Source organism: Leptosomus discolor, chromosome 4 (assembly GCF_034619465.1).
Source record: "Leptosomus discolor isolate bLepDis1 chromosome 4, bLepDis1.hap2, whole genome shotgun sequence".
Classification (NCBI taxonomy): Eukaryota; Metazoa; Chordata; class Aves; order Leptosomiformes; family Leptosomidae; genus Leptosomus; species Leptosomus discolor.
In genome coordinates this window covers 66,849,281-66,869,631 of record NC_141394.1, presented here as the reverse complement: position 1 = coordinate 66,869,631, position 20,351 = coordinate 66,849,281, and the positions used below count along the sequence as shown (strand labels likewise).

Below are 20,351 nucleotides of genomic sequence, written 5' to 3'. Positions count from 1 at the left end.
AAAGGGACCTATGTTTTACTCCTGTGAGTTGTTTCACGGGGATTTTGAAATCCAGAATAAATTATGCTGTTCTGAGTTACTTCATCTGATAGCTCAGTACATCAGCACTTGGGTTTTGCACTGATGCAGCTATGTTGGTGCAAGCTTTGTGTCAGGAACAAGTACAGCTGAGGTCACTTTCCTGTCAACTGAAGGCAAAGCAGGATGGGAACCCGCAGTAATAGTAGCAATGAATTGAGTTGTACAGATCTAAATTTAAAAATTTCCTAAAGGCTTGTAATCAAATACAGCAACTTTATACTGTAAACAAAGCCTAAAGTATTTGGTGGGTTCCAGGTTCGGCAAAGTTGAAAAGCCAATCAAGCCCAACTGAAAGAAGGGAAAAAAGGATTGAACATGCCTCTTTCATCGGAATCTTGTAGCTGGCTTTAGGGATTGTAGGTGGGCTGTTTATTTTAAAAAAAAAAAAGGCAACAAGACTGTTCATACAGTGTGTACAGGCCCACTTTATCCACTATTATACGGAATAATTAAATAAATTGATATATATCTACTTTTTAATCATTCCACTGAAAAAAAAAAGTTTGTTTTTTTTTTTTTAATTACTGAGGCTGTATGTCATTCGAGCATCCAGGGTACAAAGGTTATGTGGAATGTGTCTCACGGTTATTATGCATATATTCAAGCGTATCTCTCATGAGTAATTCCTGCATTGCTTGTGACAGCCAGGTGTCAGCCACTGACCAGATGAACTGCAGTGAAGAGTCCCAGATGATAATCATGGAGGTTAGTGTCCAGTCAGTTGAGACAAAAATGGTGTGTGATCTTTTTTCAGAGTAATAGGAAACTTTTATACATGTAACCGCAAAAAGTGAAATAAGCAAGTTGAGAGTCTTATAAGGTCTTGTTAACCCAGATCAGTCCCTACCATGCTAGTTCATGCAGGTGTGCATAATTATTCATTTCTGTGCAAACACATTGCAACCATAGATACCATATGCTGTGAAACCGGCACCTTTAATGTGTATTTTTATTCAATTTCATACTGATCCAACACTTAGTTGATTAAACTATCTTCAAATTATTGGCTAAATATATTTAGTCTTGAGTAGGTTGCAAAACCAGAAAGTTACCCTGTTTTCTCATCAGTAGAACGCTTTTGAAATGATCATGTTTAAACCGTGCCTGATGCTATGTCAATAAAAAGTCAGAAGGGGAAAAACCCCAAAAACCTCTTTGTGGTTCGAGGAGATAAACTGTGAAGATAAGGCAAGGTACTTTAGAGCTGTCAGTAGGCTTTAATCTTGCTAAGGAAACAGTATTCTGTGCCAACTTCAGCCAGTGTCAGGACTGCAGCCTCAGTGTGGCACCCGTGGAACTCACGTATCTGGAGAAAACCGCTTAAATCGGGTGCTCTGACAAACCAGAGATGATTTCTGGGGACACGGCCAGCCCCAGACCCAGCGCAGCTCCCTCTCTCTCTCTCTCTCCCTTTCTCTGTGAAAGGAGGAGCTCCTGGAGGAGGACCCTGCCCAGGTGGAAAGGCTGAGGAGGACCTTGACAACCCGCAGGCACAGCGGAAAGAAAACGGTGAGCAGCCGCAGCTCCGCGCCGCGGCCCCACCGCCAGGCCCAAGCACGGCGGCCACCGCGGAGTCACCCTTCCGCGGACCGCCGAGGCGATGGCGCATGCGCACATGGTGCCGCTGCCACGGGCAGCACGCATGCGCGCTCGCTCTTCTCCCGCTGAGGCTCGGGCCCCAGGGGCGGCGGCGGCTGTAGGCCTTGGGCCCGCCTCCTGCCCTGCCTCGCCTCCCCTCACTCAAGCGCCGTCCCTCGCCCCCTCTGCCCCGCTGCAGCTGCCGGAGGCTGTCGGCCCCCCCGAGCCGCGGGCGGAAGGAAGGAGCCGCGCCAGCATGGCGGCCGCCCCTCAGGCGCCGCGCGGTGAGTGACTCTCGGACGGCCGCGGCGGGGCGGGGCGGGGCCGGGGCGGGGCGGGGCGCGCTTCCGCCGGGCCCAGGCGGGGCCGAGCCGGCGGCCGGGTGCGGCTGCCGTGGGCTGCCCGTGGCTGGAGGCGTCCCCGAGCCGAGAGGGCCGCGCTGGCCTGGCTGCGGCGGCGCTCCTTGGGTTGAACGTTCCCGCCGCGAGGTTGCTGCTGCGCAGAGACGGAGAAACGGCTGCGGGATCCGCCCGTCGGGGAGGAGCGTGATCGCGCTGGCTGCTGTGGCCGTGAAGAGCTTCCTGAAGTTCCCTGTGCATTCGCAGTATTAGCGCGGGGATGGAGGGGTGGCAGTCAGATTGGTTCGGAGCGTGACCCATACAGTCACAGCGCTGCACTCGAAAGGCGTGCTCCTGTAGTGTTCGAATATGAGTAGTGCATGAAATCTCCTTACATAAAATACACGGCATTTTTCAAAGGTGTTAGTGTGGACATGCGGTATTTACATACTTGTGTGTGAACTTGTTTTGTGCTTAAAGTGTTACTCATGCTTAAGACGGTGTATGGCTATATTGATGGGTTATTTTCACAGAATCACAGGATGGTAAGGGTTGGAAGGGACCTCTGGAGATCATCTAGTCCAACCCCCTGGTAAAGCAGGTTCACCTACAGCAGGTCACACAGGAATGCATCCAGGCGGGTTTTGAATATCTCCAGGGAAGGAGACTCCACAACCTCCCTGGGCAGCCTGTTCCAGTGCTCTGCCACCCTCAATGTAAAGAAGTTTTTCCTCATGTTGAGGTGGAACTTCCTGTGCTCCAGTTTGTGCCCGTTTCCCCTTGTCCTGTCGCTGGGCACCACTGAGAAGAGCCTGGCCCCATCCTCTTGACACCCGCCCTTTAGATATTTCTAAGTGTTGATAAGGTCCCCTCTCAGTCTTCTCCAGGCTAAAGAGCCCCAGGTCTCTCAGCCTTTCCTCATAGGAGAGATGCTCCACTCCTCTAATCACCTCTGTAGCCCTCTGCTGGACGCTCTCCAGTATTTTAACTGCCAGATGTGAAATACTTTTTTTATGCACAAAGTAGGAGAGTGGAAGAGCGTGGTGTAGTGGGAAGTTGTTAGAAGTGAGTGTCTGATTGCAGACTTGGAAAGAATAGGGGTTGTTGGTACTTGAAAAGTAATCTTAAATTTCTTTGGCAGGATCTCTGCAATATTCCTATTAAATACTTAGGAAAATGTTAATGTTGTGAATCTTACTGCATGGTTTTAAGGGCTTACCTAAATAGGATGCATAAACGAGCTAATTAAGAATAGAGTATTAAAAAGTCAATAAACCCAAAATCTAGTGAAGTATAAAAATGCTTAGTTTTTCATCAATATCGAGGTTTATCAAAATAAAATGTATGTATTGCCCTTAAACTCATTTTAGCAAAATATGGTATTTGTTACAGACATCTACAATTTAGGGATGTTTCCAGCTCTTTCAAGGTCTGTGTACTTCTCTTTTGAATGTTTTTTGAGTCTCAGTGTGCCAGCTTGTGCTAGGAGGTGATATGCTGTTGACAGATGGAGTCCAAATAGTTTTCAGAATTGATTGCATGGGGAAATCAAGAGACACCCTCTAGTGATGGTTGTTTTCTTTTACAGAAGCTCATTTTCCAAGAATAAATAGAACAGCACAGCAGTACTCCGAGAAGAAAACTAGCCATTAGTTCCCTTATGTCATAAATGTTTTCTGAAGTATTTTGCTCTGTTGCTTGTTCTTGTTGCTGCTTCTGAAATTCCTGTAATTCTGCTAATTTTGTATGATCGAGTGAAAAGTACTGCGTGTGGTATTCTGAATAGGTGGTATGGCTGGTTTACTTCATTGCAGTATAATTTATCCACCTGATCTATTTTTCTAAAATTACTTCTTAAATTTTGAGAGACTATACCTTGAGTTGAAGTCTTCATGCATCTATCCAAAACTTACTTCAATTTTTTTTCCCCTGGAATTCAGTCTGACAGATTTAGAAAGAATTTAAATTTCCATCTTCTCTATATTAAGCTTTTTAGTATGCTGACACTGATGTTTCGTATTGTGTTTTAGGTAGGAATACAGGTAGACTGTATTCCTACCAGTCAGAAGGTAAAAAAAGGTTTCTTTTCAGTTCCTCACTGTCTTTACTAGGCTGATGATCTGTGTATGAATTTCTGCTTATCGTTGTCTTGCCAATAACTAACCATTTTAAAAAATAATGCAACGTAGCACATGCACACACACCCCTCCATTTTCCGGGTGCCAGTGAAAAATTCTTCATAGGTTGTTTCCTCTACTATCTTGTTTTGATTTTGCTTCAGTGCCTGTGGTGTTACATTGCCTCTATTCCTAGGCTGCCATAGTTTTGTGGTTGTTGCCATATTTGTTCATTGTTTATGTTAAATTTCTGCGGTTGAAAGTATACACACACATACACACACCACACACCCCCCACACATACCGTTTTTATGAAAAGTGAACTGTATTTTAACACAGGTAGGAAGTGGGTAATGTTTGTGTAATTACCAATTTGTGAGGTCCCCCAAATACTTGGTTTATTTTGTGCTATCATGGTATGATCATTTTCTCATTGAGGCCCTGCTATGGCAAATTTATTTTGAAACATATCCATCACCTATTTCTTCACTTAATATTCATCATAGCCTTTGTTCCCATTAATCTTTCAAGCTTTCAGTCAGCCCCTACTATTTTTAAATGCAGTCTGCAGAGATTTATTATTTTACTATAATCTAATTATATGTGTGCTTAGATGCCCACATATCATTCTTAAATTAAAAGACTTGGCTGTATGTCAGTTGCAAAAGAGGAATTGCTTTAAATAAAAATCCCATGTCTGATAGTTACTCCCTTGTGTAGCCAGGACAACTGCGGTGTTAGAAAAACTTTTTTTTCATTGTTGGGTTTTTTGAATTCCTTAGTTGTTTGGTTGGTTAGTTATTCTGGAGTGCCTTACTATGCATTTATGCAGTGATTGTATCTATGAAAAATACAAAAGTGGTTTTAGGACCTATGCTGGAAGTTACCATTCCCTGTTTTCTTTCAGGTAGCTGGTGCTTGGTCACAGCATAAGTATCAGTCTGTCTGCTTTCCCTCCTGCCTGGTTTCTGCATCCTGTTCAGATACAGGATTGGTGTCGAGATGCTTGCAGCAATTCTGGGTCTGCATCAGAGTAGAGACCTTGGAAGTCACACCAGAGATCTAGTGGGTTTGGGCTCCTCCAAGGGCAGGTGAAATGAAGGCTGAAGCTTATCAGGTGACACTTTCAGGTTCTCAGTTTGGCTTAATTTCAGTTTGACAGTCCAGCAAGCTTGTTAGATCTGCCCAAAGTAAGATATGGAGCCATTGTAGGATAGTGACACTTCCAATGTAAAATGTGGTGTGAAAATTTTTTGATACAGGCCTGTAATGGTGGTCCTGCAAAGAAATGCTGTCGTGGATATCAGTGTTATTCTTTCACTTCAAAAATATATTTTGAAGTTAAGCACAAGTTTGTGGAGCCCATTCACATAAGCAGAACGAAAGTGTGTATACAGAGAATTAAAGTAACACAATTTTTATGTGGTCCTTTTTTCAAGGAACCACAGGATCCCACAGTAATTGATGCATTGAATTAATTTTACTGCAATTACTAAAGCCTTAAAATGTTTTTCATTATGTATAGAAAGGATAATTCCCCTGTTGTCGCAAGGAACTGATTCATTCATAAAGAATTCTGACAACAGAGCATGTAAGCATCAAATTCTGATGCTTAAAGAGGTGCTTAAAGTAGTGGCAGATTGTTTCTGCCCTAATTTTGCATATTTACGCTGTTCACTTTAACCTGGCTTGTCTGGAAATGTTTACAAGCAATTGTCAAGTATTTCAGAAGATCAAAAGCAGATTCGAGTATGTTGCTTTCTAGTTTTCATTTGTCAGAATGGAATTGCAATGAAGCATTTGCTCTAATGAAATAAAATACGTTTTCACCAACTTCTGCCTTTTAGTCATTTCAACTCTATTTAAGTCTTGATATCTGGGTTTGGTGGGGTTTATTTGGCTGTTTGGGTTGGTGGGGTTTTTTGGCTTTTTGTTTTTGGGTTTTTTAACTTAAAAGCTTGCACCAGTGAAGATTCCGTAGCTATTTGAGGGACTCAATTCCAACACTAGAGTACCCCAAAAGTTAAAAAGCTTTTCCAGTGTGTAACCACCTTCCTTATTGCAATTAAATTCCCTCATTTCCATCTTCAGCAGACAAGAAGAGCTTTTCTGTGTGCAGCGATCTTTTGTGGGCTTGAAGTTGTAAAAGATGTTGAAGTTTTTTCTCCATTCCAAAACTCTTCAAAGTTCAGTCTTTGAGCAAATGTGACTTCTGACAGTTCTTGCCTGCATGTTTTATACACAGCTAGATATTTTCCATTAATAAATGTTTTAAAGGCATTAGATCGAGGCAGACCCTGCAAATGCCTACTCAGTATGGGGGCTGAATTTATTAGCTGTTACTTGCTTATCTTTTAAAATGTGTTTTTCCAGTGACTTGCATAGGCCCCTTCACCACTGCCCCCCCTGTTATTTCATAAAAATATTTCCTACTGAGAGACACTTTCTGTAAGACAAGCTCAAAAGTTGAGATATATGTTTTTTCCATTATTTACAAGAATGGGTAGAATATATGTTGAAGAACATTAAATTGGCTTGATAGATGTTGATCTTGGCTAATCTAGACCCTCTGTTGCTTATTATTTTACTGTCTTTTAAATATTTACAAGTAGGCTGAGTCTTTTTTTTTGTGGAGCTGAAGTTAGACTGACTTGTGTATGCTTCTACAGCTCGCTTTTTCTCATTTCTTAAAAAAGACACTTGCCCAGGATTTTGGAACTTGCCTATTCTCCATCAGTTCTCAGAATCACTGATGGTTCTGATGTTGCTGCGGCCAGCTCATTATTGGATACCTTGTAATGATGTTTTTTAATTAGCTCAGTCTGATGAATATTTATCTAGATCTTGTTCTCTGTTTTGTCATTAAATCTTGCCTGGACTGTTCTTAATCATATTGCATTCCTTGTTACAAAAGATGAAATGCAAATAGGCTTTTCTGTGTGTCATCTCCTAGTGTCTCTGCTGAGTACTTGCTTATTTTTGTCTCTGATGTTCCTCTGGGTAAGGAAGTGGTTATGGGATTCTTGCTTTTTCTTGTGTGTCTCATGTTAGCAATACTCACTTTGTACCTTGTTCTTTCTTTTGAAAGTTTCCAAATACAATGAATGCTTCTTTTTACAAATACAGGCAGTAAATTGTGTAATTTGAAAAGATTAGGATTCTCCCTTTTTTTTTTTTTTATGTTTCTGAGTAGAATCAGTATTAGTGGGGTTTTTCTTAATGTATTTTTCTTTTCCAAGTGACAGTGGACTAAGGTCATCCTAGAAATTAGATTGCACTTTGACTTTGACCGTAGGTAGGTAGCCTTTAAATGTTTAAGTTGTATATTCAACATGGAGTATTTTCTGCTGCAAGTAAAGCTTTTGAAAAAATATTGAATCAGCCATAATGTGATATATGTTGTGTGACCTTACCACTCCTAAGCTCTTACCCTTTGCTGTTTTATCTCCTTTTCATGAATTTAATGCCTTATATAAACCTGAAATTAACCTTTACTTAGACCTTGGCAAACAGTGTTCTTTTGTAAGGGCAAAGAATAAATCAGTGTTTGGCTCAAAGAACTGACAAGTAATAAAATTCTCTAAGTGGAGATAACTAGAAAAAATGTATTTACCTAGAATGTCATGTGTTCACAGATTAAAAATTAAAGAAAAAAAAAACCAAAAGCCATACACCACAAAGCACATGTGTGAAAGGAGCTACAGTTTTCTCCTGCTAATCATCTTACAGTTGAAACAGTGAAAGGGCCAGCGTGTTCTGAGTGGAACGATGGAGCTCCTTCTGGAAATAAGATACCTACAAAAGTTCAGGAGAAAAAAAATAAGATGGGAGGGTTCTACATATAAGAAGGGATATGAAGCGTTTGTCTTTAAAAGTTTAATATTGCATATGTCGGTCAAAGTTTCAATAAGCTCCTGAGAATTTCCAAGTGCACTCCAGGGCTCCAGTGAGACTGAAGAGGTCTGTGCAGATGGGGAGACCATTATGTAGCTAGAATAGGGTTTGTTAATGAAGAAATTAATAACGTTCTTTCAAAAAGAAAAATACTTAAGTGATGACTTTCTAAGCTATTAGGTATATAAAACTATGTTTTCAGCTAAAAATATTCTGGAGGCTTTTATAAAGAACATAACCATGTTTCTCTTACAGTGGTAGAGCAATCCAAGAGAGGGAGATGGGCATCTTCTCAACATACTGTGCAGAAGATTACAATGGTTGTGTTTAATACATAAAACTGCTGGAAGTGTTGCCATTACAACATACCATCTCATATTGTACATTTAAAATGCTTTTAATTTGTGTTTATATGAGAGGATGAGTTGCAGGTATCCACTCCTTTGCATTTCTGACCCCAAAAGTGTAGCTTCTCTGTAAACAACTGCATAATTACTCATTCTTTTTATTTAGGTATCAGGGAATGCAGTTGGGTGCAGGGTCACCCTATTAATATTTACTGAATCTAGGTGAAAAAATAATAATCTAAAAGTATCTGATAAAGTGGAAGATAAGGGGGAGGAATGCCATCAGTCCTTCAAAGGAAAAGGAGGCCCTGGTACGTTTGGTTATCAAAGATGCGTTCACATTCAGTTTTAATTATGGAAGAGAAGCCTGGGCTTTTTGGGAGCAGCAATTCAAAGGCTGCAACAAACAATAATTATGCTTTTCCATGATCACATGATTACCCAAGTCAGTGTTCAAATCTGGTATTTACTATCTGTCGAAAAATCTAAATATATGCTACTGATTTAAAACTCAGATTTGTATGTTTCATGAGATTAGCAGAGATCCTAAAGGATGGAGAGTTTTGTTGATTTCTTGGGGTTGGAGGGTGGGTTGTGGGATTTTTTTGCTTGTTTGTTTATTTGCAGTCAACCCCAGGGGTGCAGCTCTATTGATGGCCTCCAGCTGGGCATGGCACTGCTGATCAGAACCCTCTGAGCCCAACAGTTAGCCAATTTTCAGTCCACTTATTTATGTAGTCCCCATTTCATGCATTTCTCTATAAGGGTGTTGTAGGAAACAGTAATAAAACAACATCCACTGCCTTCCCTTCATCCACTAACCCACTTAACTCGTCATAGAAAGTTGTTTCATTGGTCAGGTAGAAGTTTTTCCCCTTCATAAATCCGTGCTGATGACACCCGGTTATCATCTTGTACTTAACATATTTGGTGATAGTTTCCAGAATTATTTGCTCTGTCACCCCCTTAGGCATCAAGATGAGGCTGGGCAGCCTGTAGTTCCCCAGATTCCCCTCCTTAGAGAGGAGTGATGTTTGCTCACTTCTAATCCTCAGGAACCTCCCTTCATTATCACCACCATCTTTTAAAGGTGATTGAGAGTGGCTTGAGGAGATCTTGACCAGCTACCTGGGCACTCATGGGAGCATCCCGTTAGGACCCACGGATTTGTGTATACCCAGTTTGTTTAAATGTGGCCTTACTTAATCTTCCTCTACTGAGGGTAAGTTTTTGCTGCCCCAGGTTTTGCCACTGGTCTCTGGGCCCTGGTGTTCCTGATGGCAGTAAAAACTGCAGTGAAGAAAGCACTGGCCGCTTCGGTCTTTTCTGTGTCCCCTGTCACCTGGTCCCCTGCTCCATTCAGCAGCAGATAACCATTTTCCCTAGTCTTCCTTTTGTGGCTAATACACTTGTAATGTCCCACCTTGTTGGCCATCACATCTGTTGCCAGATTTCAGTCCAGGTGGGCTCTGGCTTTCCTAAGCCCATCCCTGCATGGTTGGACAGTGTCATAGTGTTCCTCCCAGGTCACCTGTCCCTGTTTACATCTCTTGTAAGCTTTCTTTTTACGTGTGAGTTATGTTAGTCCGTCCATGTAGCCTCCTATGAGTCTTGCTTGGCTTACTGAGTATGAGGACAGCCTGCTCGTGAGCTTGGAGGAGGCGATCTGTTGATTCCAGAGGGGTGGCACAAGTAGAGCTGAAAGTAGCTTGTGTGTGAAATGGGAAGTTACTTGATGATGCTGTCAGTCATACGTGGGACAGGGTAAAATGCATCTTACTCTCTTGAATATACTAGAATTATAGCACAAAAACACTGCTGGAGAAATTAGTATTTTGTCACTGCAAAAAGCAGGTAGCTCTAAGCTGAAAAAAAGAAACAAGTCTGTAAATTCTTTGCTGTTCTGATCCCACCTGTATCAAGGTTTATAGCACATCAAAATTAGATCTAGACAGCTCTGACTAACAGCTTATAAAATGCCAAGTAATTCTTCATGTATTTTTAATAGAAAAAAATGTTTGTATATGCTTTACTTAAGGTCGTTCATAGTGTGTAATGAAAAGAAGATCCAGTGCTGTTAAAGGCATTAAAGTGATAGTCTACAAGGTCTGAATTAAAAAAAAAAAATTCATTCCTTCACATTTTCTCATGCAAGATCTTTGTGTTGGAATATGGGACTCTGTATGGTGTATATGGTTTTATTTTACATAATTTTAAGTTTCTTTCAGAAAAGACTTAATTTAAATGTGTTACCGTGTTTTCTCTGTTTCAGACTTGCCACCTGTTCCTTCTAGATCGAGGACAGGCTTTGCAGAATTTTCTGTTAGGGAGCGAATGAGAGAGAAACTAAAAGCAGCCAGGGTGAGAATCCTTCAGAAGTCCTGTTTGGTTGACTTCAGTCTTATAAGTACCACCCACTTCATTTTGCTTGCCTAGTGCTATGTGATTCTGAATTGGGATGTCTGCTTTTTCATTTCTAATGCCGAAATAATACTCTGTTCATCAGTACAGTTAGTTTCCAGTGTATTTCAATTGGTGTATTTTTTTCTAAAGTTCATATTTAATTTGTTTGTAATAATATAAAAACTATCATTGTTTTATAGTTCAAATGATACAATCATTACAAGATCATTCTGTGTTTTTGTCAAAAAATTTCTTACGCTATTTTGAAATCAATGGATTTCCTTGTAAGTTTACTGTGCAGTTTAAGAAGGGGTATTAACATCTAGGTCTGTAAAATCACTTAAGCTGATTATATGGTTAAACATGCATAAGTTGCTGAGTTCCCGGAAATTACTGTATCTCTGGTCTTATTGTATTTCCATGATAGCTAAGCATTTTTTGTTTGTTTGTTTAGTCAAAAGCAGAAATTACTTTATTGCAAGATGACCCCAGCCCGGTGCCAAGGCGTTTAAAAAGCATCAGAGAAAGGAAAACAGAAGTCAGGTTGGATAAAGCGGTAAGAAGGTGCTTTGTGTCTTGCTATTCTGATAATAAGAAAGTGAACATGGAACATGAAAGACTACACATAGTCTTGAAGATGAATTTCATTTATTTTAATGAGATCAAAATTATACTATTGTTTGAATTAGTAACCAGGAAGGAACCTTTCTGATTACTGCTTTTAATGTACATATTTAACAACAATAATTTGCTTTCATTGTAGCAGAGACATCATGTAAAACTTCAGTCATTTACAGGTTCATGACTTCAGTTGCTTAAGATGCCTTGAAGTATTTAAAAGTTACTGTAACAGAAAGGACCACTGTACTATAGCTTTATATAAATTTGCACAGTGTAATTGCTAAAGCCTGGATAGTTGTCATTGCACTGTATTGTATTTCCTTGTTACTATTTAACATTCAAGTTTTTTTAGTATAAGCTTGTTCTTTGTTAGAAAGTGACTTTCATATTAAAAAAATAACAAAGGCTTTACCTGTGCAGAACTCTCACCCAGATATTCTTAAGAATTCACAGATTGGTTGCCTGTAGAAAATGTGTTCCAAAGAATGGGTGTGCCTGGGAAGTAACAGCAGTAACGGAGCAGTACCGTTTTTTGTCTGGAATTGCAGACAATATGAATTGCCCTGGCTGCTCGTCTAGGGGAGAATTGCGTATCCAAATAGGTTGTGGGGAGGTTTCTGGCAGTGTTTTCTTATAAAAAGTGATTGTCGTAGCTTTCAGTTGAGTCTTGTTGTTTTACTACGTTTGTGCTAGGAAAATGCGGAAGTGATACTGTTACTAAAGTTGGTTACTAATTTTATATAAAGTATATCTGAAACCTTCCACGTGTTGGTTTTGTTTCCTGTACTTCTTTACACAGGTATGAAGTATTATTTTGTTGTTAAGCAAGTGGCAGTCAGATTGCCAAGGTTTGAGTTGGGTTTTTTTTTTGCTATTTTTATTTTGAAGTTTAGTTTGGATAGATGTAGACTTGAGAAACGTCTTCCTTTAATCTAAGAATTCAGGCCATAAGGAGGAAAAACAGATAGCATGTTAGGTGTGTTTATGTTGGCTGAGCCTGATGAAAATCACTTTGAAGTACTTAAGTGAACTTGCTGTAGAAACCTCAGAACCAGTGGTGCTTACGGTGATCTATGTGTAGGGACAAATAAGGCTTCAGAAAACTGGAAAGGGATAACCATGCTACCTCCTTTCTTGAAAAGGTAGAGGAGTATCATCTGTGGGGTTTTAGAGTAGCCTAAATTGTTTGAGAGAGAGCAAAACAAATATCCAAGTTTGTATTTAAGCACCCAAGCCATGGACACCACCTTCTTTGAATAATACCAAATAGTTTTTTCTTGTTTGCAGCAGGGGCTGTACGAGAAGGTGGCCTTAGCTCCTTCATTCCCTTCCCTGGTCAGCAGTGTCTCTCAGCAGCACTCTTCCTGCTGCTGCCTGGCTTGTGCTGTCTGTCAGCCTCCGATTTGTAGGTGGGGAGATGTCGCATTGCTACCCCATTTCTCCATGTGGTTGCTTGTGTTTGGGAATGCAGAAACAATGATCTCGTCAGCAGTGGAGAAAGTAAGCTAACACTTATGCAGTGAACCGTTTCTAGGTACTCCACAGTCTATTTCTTGACCCAAAGGAGAAAGGAGTTAAGAATTAGGTGCACACTTCAAACATAAATATAAAATAGTTATAATTGTTATCACAGTGACTATGTTTCTTCTTTGGTTTTGTTTTGGGTTTGGTGGGGTTTTTTGTGAAAATGCAATATTTAATCTCTATTCAGGTATTTTTCTTTTTTTATGTAAATGTGTGCTATAACTTGTATATATCTTTTTATGCAGTCTGATAATGATAAATTCAGGGAGATGCAAGAAGATGAATCACACTTACCATCGAAAATAAAGTTCCGTGATTCTGTAAAAAAGCTTAAGCAAAAGTCAACAGTAAGTACCAACTCCTTCATTTCAATAACTGATATTAATTTCATTTAAATTTTGTGTGGCTTCATGGTTCTGTTTGAAGAAGCAGACAGAATTCAGTCTTAAGCAGTGGAATTTAAAATTTCACAAACAGTATGTAACAACAATTGAAGTTTAAAAAAGGGAACCTTCGTCAAACGTAGGAATGGCTTTGGGTCATTTGATTAGCAAAAATAAAAAATCCATCTGGACACAATTACTGGAGCTTGGAGAAAAAAATGTTTCTTCTATTTAAATCCTTTTTATTGAATGCCACCAATTGGCAATTAAAGCAATTTACAGGTTAGAATACTGATATTTATTAGCCACAAAATGCTACTGTTAATTCTCTTATTAGAGTATTCATCCTAACACTGAAAGGGCCTGGGTCCTTCAGAGACAAAGTGCCGTTAAAATTTTCTCTTCCTGTCGTTCACCTGGATGTTTGCATTATGGCCAGAATTTAAACTTTTGCATTTCTCATTTGCAAATTGTTTATATGTAAAACAATAAGCTGGTTAAAATTAAACTGGGTAGTTTTTTTTAATAAAACGTTGCAGGAAATATTTAATGAAATAATACTGTGGCAATAGAGAAAGTTTCGTGTATCATTTAAAAATTTCAGTCAGTTTCAGCATTTGTGTGAGTTCTCTTTGAGATAAAATAATTACTATCCTGTGACAGGTATTTATACATGCTGTTGTTGCTATTATTAATAGAGAGATATCTTCACTTGTCCTAAATTTCTTATAAATGTCATATTAAAGTATCTTTTGTCTTCTTTTCTTAGTTCCAGAGTGATTTTCCTTCTGCTGAAGAAGCATATAATTTCTTTACCTTCAGTTTTGAACCTGAACCAGAGAGTAAAAAGGCTGGAGCCAGGAAAAGGAATGAATTAAATGAAGAAGAGGAGGCGGAAGAAGAATATGTAGAAACCCATGAGGATGAACAAGAGGAGAATGAAACGGTGTGATCTATAGAACGAAAGTTCATATTTTTATTCAGACTTCTTGAATTAATTTTAATCATCTCATACGAAATGGCAACTTTTGTTTCCTTAAAAATTCTGAAAGTATATTTTCTAAAGATCTCCGTTTTAAGAAACAGACAAACTAACAGACATGTTTTCATTTAAACTATAGGATGAAGATGCACGCCTGGTCAAAGATGATGATTTATTCATTATAGGGCCGACAGATGAAGATTTTCTAGTGATAAAACCTGCTGTTTGTGAAAGCTACTCTGAGCAACTGAAAAAGGAAAAAGAATTTCTCTTCACTCCCAGTATGGTAGCAGGTATGAAGATTGTGCTTATCCATTTTGTTCCTAGATTTTGCATAGCATGGCACCCTTTGATCTGCTGAAAAATCTTGTATCAGGCTGTCTCTGGCAGTAGAGAGATATTTAATTGCAGTTCTCTGACATGGATCATCCTGTCAAGTCTGAGAAAGTCTGACACAACGGATTAACTAGGAACATGCACACCTCAGCAGGTCACCAGCTGGTATGCTAGCCAGTGAACTCAGGGCGGATCAGTTCAGTGCTGTTTAGTGCAACAACTCTGGCCTCTCTTTCACTGGGGTTTAGCTAGTACGTTATTTAACATATGCAACAGGTTACTGGTGCACTGTACATTAGAACTTACACTATTTTTTACTTGGTCACATCTGCAGTTTTTCCCATGTGGCATGTTTTGACTAGAGAGAATCATGTGAGTAACATGAGGATTTTTCTGATTCAAGGGGCCCTTTTCCCAAAATCTGTTTTTATGAACTGGAAATAGTCAACATTGATCATGTCTCTGACCTTTTTGCCTTATTCCCATAGAACTGCAAACTCAAAAAAAAAATTGCTTTTTAATATTACTTGCTATTTAATACTTGAGGTGGAAGAAACAGAAAGGAGTTTGTCGGTGGTCTGTACCAGAATGCTGTCAGCATAGCTTGCAATGTGGTGCTGAAATGTTTGGCGTTGGGTGCCACTGCTTTTTCATGCCTTGTAAGTTAGTTCTGACTGTGGTCCACTGTGTTCTGATTTAGGGGATAACTTTTATTGCAACCTTTAGTATAATATAATCTCTCTCTGTTTTGAGATTGTTCCTTGAAAAATACTGAGCCTATACACACCAGTGAAATAATCCTGCAGGCAGGCTTTAAAGAATTCCACCTGCTGTTATTGGGCTAATGTGACTTTTTATGCATGTTCTATGTTTTGTACAAGAGTAGTAGCTTAAGCAAACTAGCAATAGTAGTTTGGATTAATCTTAGTTAAAGGTTCACTTTATATGTTTATCAGGTTTTTACACTGTTATGCAAGCAACCATTAAAACTAGACTCCACTAAGTTATTTGAAGGTTTTTTTTTGGTGAAGAAATGTTTAATTATCTGTTTAGAAGACTTGTGACACTTTTATGATAGATTTAAACTGTGTGTCCTGATTAAGAAAAGGACCTGTTTTGGTTATATATTTATTTCTTTTTTCCTAGTTAGGAAAACACTTCTGACAGCATGCTTAATATGCAGTGCCATTCGTTTTTAGAATGGTGTAGACTCTTAATAAACTAGAACTACAGTTACAAGGTATTTTACATGCTTTTCTATTTAATTTTTCGTTAGTGCCCACCTCTGAGAAGATGCCTGGAAACATGCAGCCTAGGTACCTTGAGGATGAGGGTCTTTACACAGGAGAAAGGCCCTTTGTATCACAGTCTAATCAAAATATTTTAGAAAACAGAATACTCAGACAGGAGCAAGTAAGTCACCGCTACCTTCTTAGTTGTCTTTCTAAAATCCTTTGTTTATCAGCATTTTATTTTGTTATCGTTAAGGAGTTAGATAGTCATGGTAATGTGGGGCTTTCGTCTTTAAAATGTTTAGTGGTATCAGACGTCAGGAAATGTGGATTTTTGTAGCATTGTGTTTTAGCGTACCCCAATAGTCAGAGCACCAGACTGGGTCTTAGAAAACTGCTGTCTTTTCCTAACTCTGCTTGTAGCCTGCTAGGGAACAAATCACTTCACTTGTCTGTGCCAGAGTTTAGTTGCCACTACAACAGGGGTAATTATAATTTACTTTTTAAAATTATTATTATTATTATTATTATTATTAATAAAATGCCCTGAGAGCTAGTTGTATGTATAAAGACTTATGCAAGAGATGGGTACTGTTGTTAGTATTTACTAGAAGATCATAACAAAAGTAAACAGTATGGAATGGCTGTTTTCTGTGTCCACTGAAGATAATAGGAAGTAGTAGATGTGTAGAAGTTTACTGATCAGACTGTAAGGGTAGTAGTATAGATTATCTGGAGAGGTTTTGGAATTATTTTAGATTTTTAAGAATGGCTTGTGGAAACACCCACAAAGGTTGCTTGGATATATTTTATCCTGCTATATTATCCTCCCGTACATGGTAAGGTGTGTATAGCATAGTGTAGATTTAAGCTGACACTGTCTCCCACAGCATTCTCCTAGAGAAGCTGGCGGCTCATGGCTTAGACAGGTGTACGCTTCGCTGGGTTAAAAACTGGCTGGATGGCTGAGCACAGAGAGTGGTGGTGAATGGAGTTTAAGTCCTGTTGGCAGCTGATCACAAGCGGTGTTCCCTGGGGCTCAGTATTGGGGCCAGTCTTATTTAGTATCTTTATCCATGATCTGGATGAGGGGATCGAGTGGTCCCTCAGTAGGTTTGCAGATGACACTAAATTGGGTGGGAGTGTTGATCTACTTGAGGGTAGGGAGGCTCTGCAGAGGGATCTGGACAGGCCGGATTGATGGGCTGAGGTCAATTGTATGAGGCTTAACAGGTTCAAGTGTCACAGCAACCCCATGCAGCGCTACAGGCTTGGGGAGGAGTGGCTGGAAATCTGCCTGGAGGAAAAGGGGTCTGGGGGTACTAGTCAACAGCCGGTTGAACATGAGGCAGCAGTGTGCCCAGGTGGCCAAGAAGGCCAACACCATCCTGGCCTGTATCAGAAATAGTGTGGCCAGCAGGAGCAGGGAGGTGATCGTGCCCCTGTACTGGGCACTGGTGAGGCCGCACGTCGAATACTGTGTGCAGTTTTGGGCCTCTCACTACAAGAAGGACATTGAGGTGCTGGAGAGGGTCCGGAGAAGGGCAATGAAGCTGGTGAAGGGTCTGGAGAACAGGTGTTATGAGGAGCAGCTGAGGGAACTGGGGTTGTTTAGCCTGGAGAAGAGGAGGCTGAGGGGAGGCCTTATTGCTCTCTACAGCCACCTGAGAGCAGGTTGTTGCGAGGTGGGTGTCGGTCTCTGCTCCCAACTAACTATGGTTAGGACGAAAGGGAATTACCTCAAGTTGCACAAGAGGAGGTTTAGATTGGACATTAGGAAAAGTTTCTTTACTGAAAGAGTGGTCAGTCATTGGAACGGGCTGCCCAAGGAAGTGGTGGAGTCACCATCCCTGGAGGTGTCAAAACAAACTTGTAGATGTGGCACTTTGGGACATGATTCAGTGGGTATGGTGGTGTTGGGTTGACAGTTGGATGTGATGATCTTAGAGGTCTTTTCCAACCTTAATGATTCTATGATTCTGTTATGTGATTCTAAGCTACTATACAGGAGTTGCCCTTCATTTTTTATTATGGTTCTATGAATTCTTCATGGGCTAGCAGAGGTACTTTTGTGAATCAGATTGGGAAAATTTGGATCTAAAATTTTGAACTGGCCAGCTTCAGCCTGGTTAGTTTTCTGTTTTGCTTCACCATGTTTCTACATCAATGTTTGGTTCTAGGGTCAGCTTAAACCAGGTGTGGGAATAAGAGGGGAGGCCAAAGAGGGGAGGCCAGCATCTTTCAGCAGCTGCACTGGTTTAAGGTATTCTTAAATACCTTACTAATGAATTAGGCCAATGTTTAACATGTGAAGCCATGGATAGCAATTGGTGTGTAAGATACTTAACTCATCTGCTTTCATAGATGCTGTTTAATCAGTTCAGGTTGTGGACTAGCAGAGTTGAGAGGTGATTTGATTAATGGTCTCTCTGAGCTGTCATTTAGCTCTTTAATTCTTTGCTTTATGGTTTTTATAATCCAGTTTGAAGATGTGTAGCAGTCTTCTGTGAAACATTATAATTCTTTCAATTTTAGTAATTTAAGAAAATGTAACATTTGAATGTTAAGTGATGTATGTGTTGATTTTTTTTTTTTCTTTCTTTCAAATTTTTAGCACTGAATGTTGAAGGAAAAAATTCAGTATATTTAAAATTTGAGCAAGCTCTTGGTCTTTCGTTTTCAAAACTTATGGTATATTTGAAGATTTCATTTTGGTGTCTTAAAAGAGTTTTGGTTAATTCAGTCACAAACAATTCATAGTCACCTTTTCTTCTGTAATTGCTTTTCATAAGAATTATAATTTTGTGAGTTATTTATATATAAAGGAAGAAACAATATAAAATTATGTTTTTATTTGTAGGGGAAAGAGTGGTTTGGTGACGATGGCAAAATTTTAGCATTGCCTAATCCAATTAAACAGTCTTCTACTAGGCCTCCAATATTCTCACTGGAAGAAGGCGTTGCACCAGAACTTGAAACAGTATATAGAAAGGTAGGCATATTTCATATACATGGTTCCTGAGACCAAATATCCCAGTTCTTCTGTGCCAGAAACCCTGGTGAGCTGACAGGGTTTTTGCTAAGAACCATGAGTACCGACTGCTTTTTGGGGTTCCACAACTGATCTTTAAATGTGCTGTACTTCTTCAAGTCTCTTCCACCTGTATTTTTCTGTAAAAATCATGCATACAAAAAGATGAAGAGTTCAACTGGTGGTACTGGATAAAATAGTAAAGTTTGTCCGTGACAAACTGCTTCAAGTCTGTAAGTCACTAAGCTCTCTGTGAGGCACCCTTGGATCTTCTCGTGCCAAAGTAGGGTAGTTCCTCTGCTAGTGTATTGAGAAAGCTGCTTGTGGTAGAAGCTGTTAGACAGACTTGGTGATCAGGACAGAGCTGCTTTCTGCAGCTTAAGAAAGAAATAATTGAAGGGACATGTGCATGATAGTTATTTTATGGTAATGAAACTTTTCCAAAATAAGTCTTAAGGTGCAGTTTGCTCATGTAGAAAGCAACTAATTTTGAGTTATGTTGCATCAATTCAGATCTTTTTGGTTTTGTTTGGTTGGTTTTTCCTCAACCACAGTATACCTACCCTGGCAAACAGCAGCTGCAGTGTGCGGTCAGTACAAATCAAAATCAGTTTCAATTAAAACCATTCAGCAAGCTTTAAGCAAGCTTTAATAGTTCTGTTTGTTAGCACTCTATTACCCCCTTGGAAAAACTGTGACTCTTTAGACTTTAAAGTAAATTACTCTTTTGGGACATACAAATGTTTCTGCCTGCTGCTGTTGATACAGATTTGAATGTTGCCCTTTAATTGATGCTGGTTGCAAATACGCAATTCTCAGGATGCATCTAGTACTTCAGGCCTATGCAGGGTGTTTCTCTGTGCAGGAAAAGAGGTTGCTGCTTACAGCTTAGAAAGACAGGCCAAGAGAGCTTATGTTTCAAGAACACTATGTTTTCATGAATAGTGACATGTAAATACCTAGCTCACTACTGAAGGTAAGATATTAATCCCAGGGGTCCTTTATGGGCAGAAAAATTAAGGAATTCAAAGCTGTGATTTTTTTTATGACAGATTATGTCGTTATTAAACATTTTGATGAGAAACTGAATGTGGAAGGATCAGGTGGACTTAAGAGTGTTCCATGGCCGTTTATACGAGTCCTATAAAAGAGCTATGCAACAGCTGAATGCCCCTCTCAATCCCCCTTTTTCCCAGTTCTTATGAAGGGGCTGCAACAAACACTACATAACTAATCTCATCTTCTATGGTACCGGAGTATCTTTGATAAATCTAATTCTAAGAGGGGAGCAGCAGTAGTCAGGCAGGGAGCACTGCTAATTCTCTTCTGCTTTCTGTAACCTGAGGATATAAGCCATGATTGCCTTGCAGTTGCAGCAGGTTGCAGCAGACTCTTTAAGTTTTGTTGCTGAAAGCCTTCATTGGGCTTTGTTAGTGTGAAATTCCTTGGCATTAAAATGGGGAAACAAATAACACATTTCCTCT

General features: G+C 39.8%; 1 protein-coding gene across 1 annotated transcript in view; it reads left to right on the top strand.

Annotated features, from left to right (window-relative positions):
• Positions 1 to 747: 747 nt before the first annotated feature.
• CC2D2A (coiled-coil and C2 domain containing 2A) overlaps positions 748 to 20,351 on the top strand; it is a 65,802-nt gene continuing 46,198 nt past the window's right edge. Inside the window, exons 1-10 of the mRNA XM_086464828.1 lie at positions 748 to 786; positions 1,510 to 1,699; positions 1,764 to 1,943; positions 10,628 to 10,716; positions 11,213 to 11,314; positions 13,149 to 13,250; positions 14,056 to 14,232; positions 14,408 to 14,561; positions 15,881 to 16,017; positions 18,697 to 18,828. Coding sequence (XP_086320954.1) covers positions 748 to 786; positions 1,510 to 1,699; positions 1,764 to 1,943; positions 10,628 to 10,716; positions 11,213 to 11,314; positions 13,149 to 13,250; positions 14,056 to 14,232; positions 14,408 to 14,561; positions 15,881 to 16,017; positions 18,697 to 18,828 — 1,302 coding nt within the window. The remainder of the gene's footprint in view (positions 787 to 1,509; positions 1,700 to 1,763; positions 1,944 to 10,627; positions 10,717 to 11,212; positions 11,315 to 13,148; positions 13,251 to 14,055; positions 14,233 to 14,407; positions 14,562 to 15,880; positions 16,018 to 18,696; positions 18,829 to 20,351) is intronic.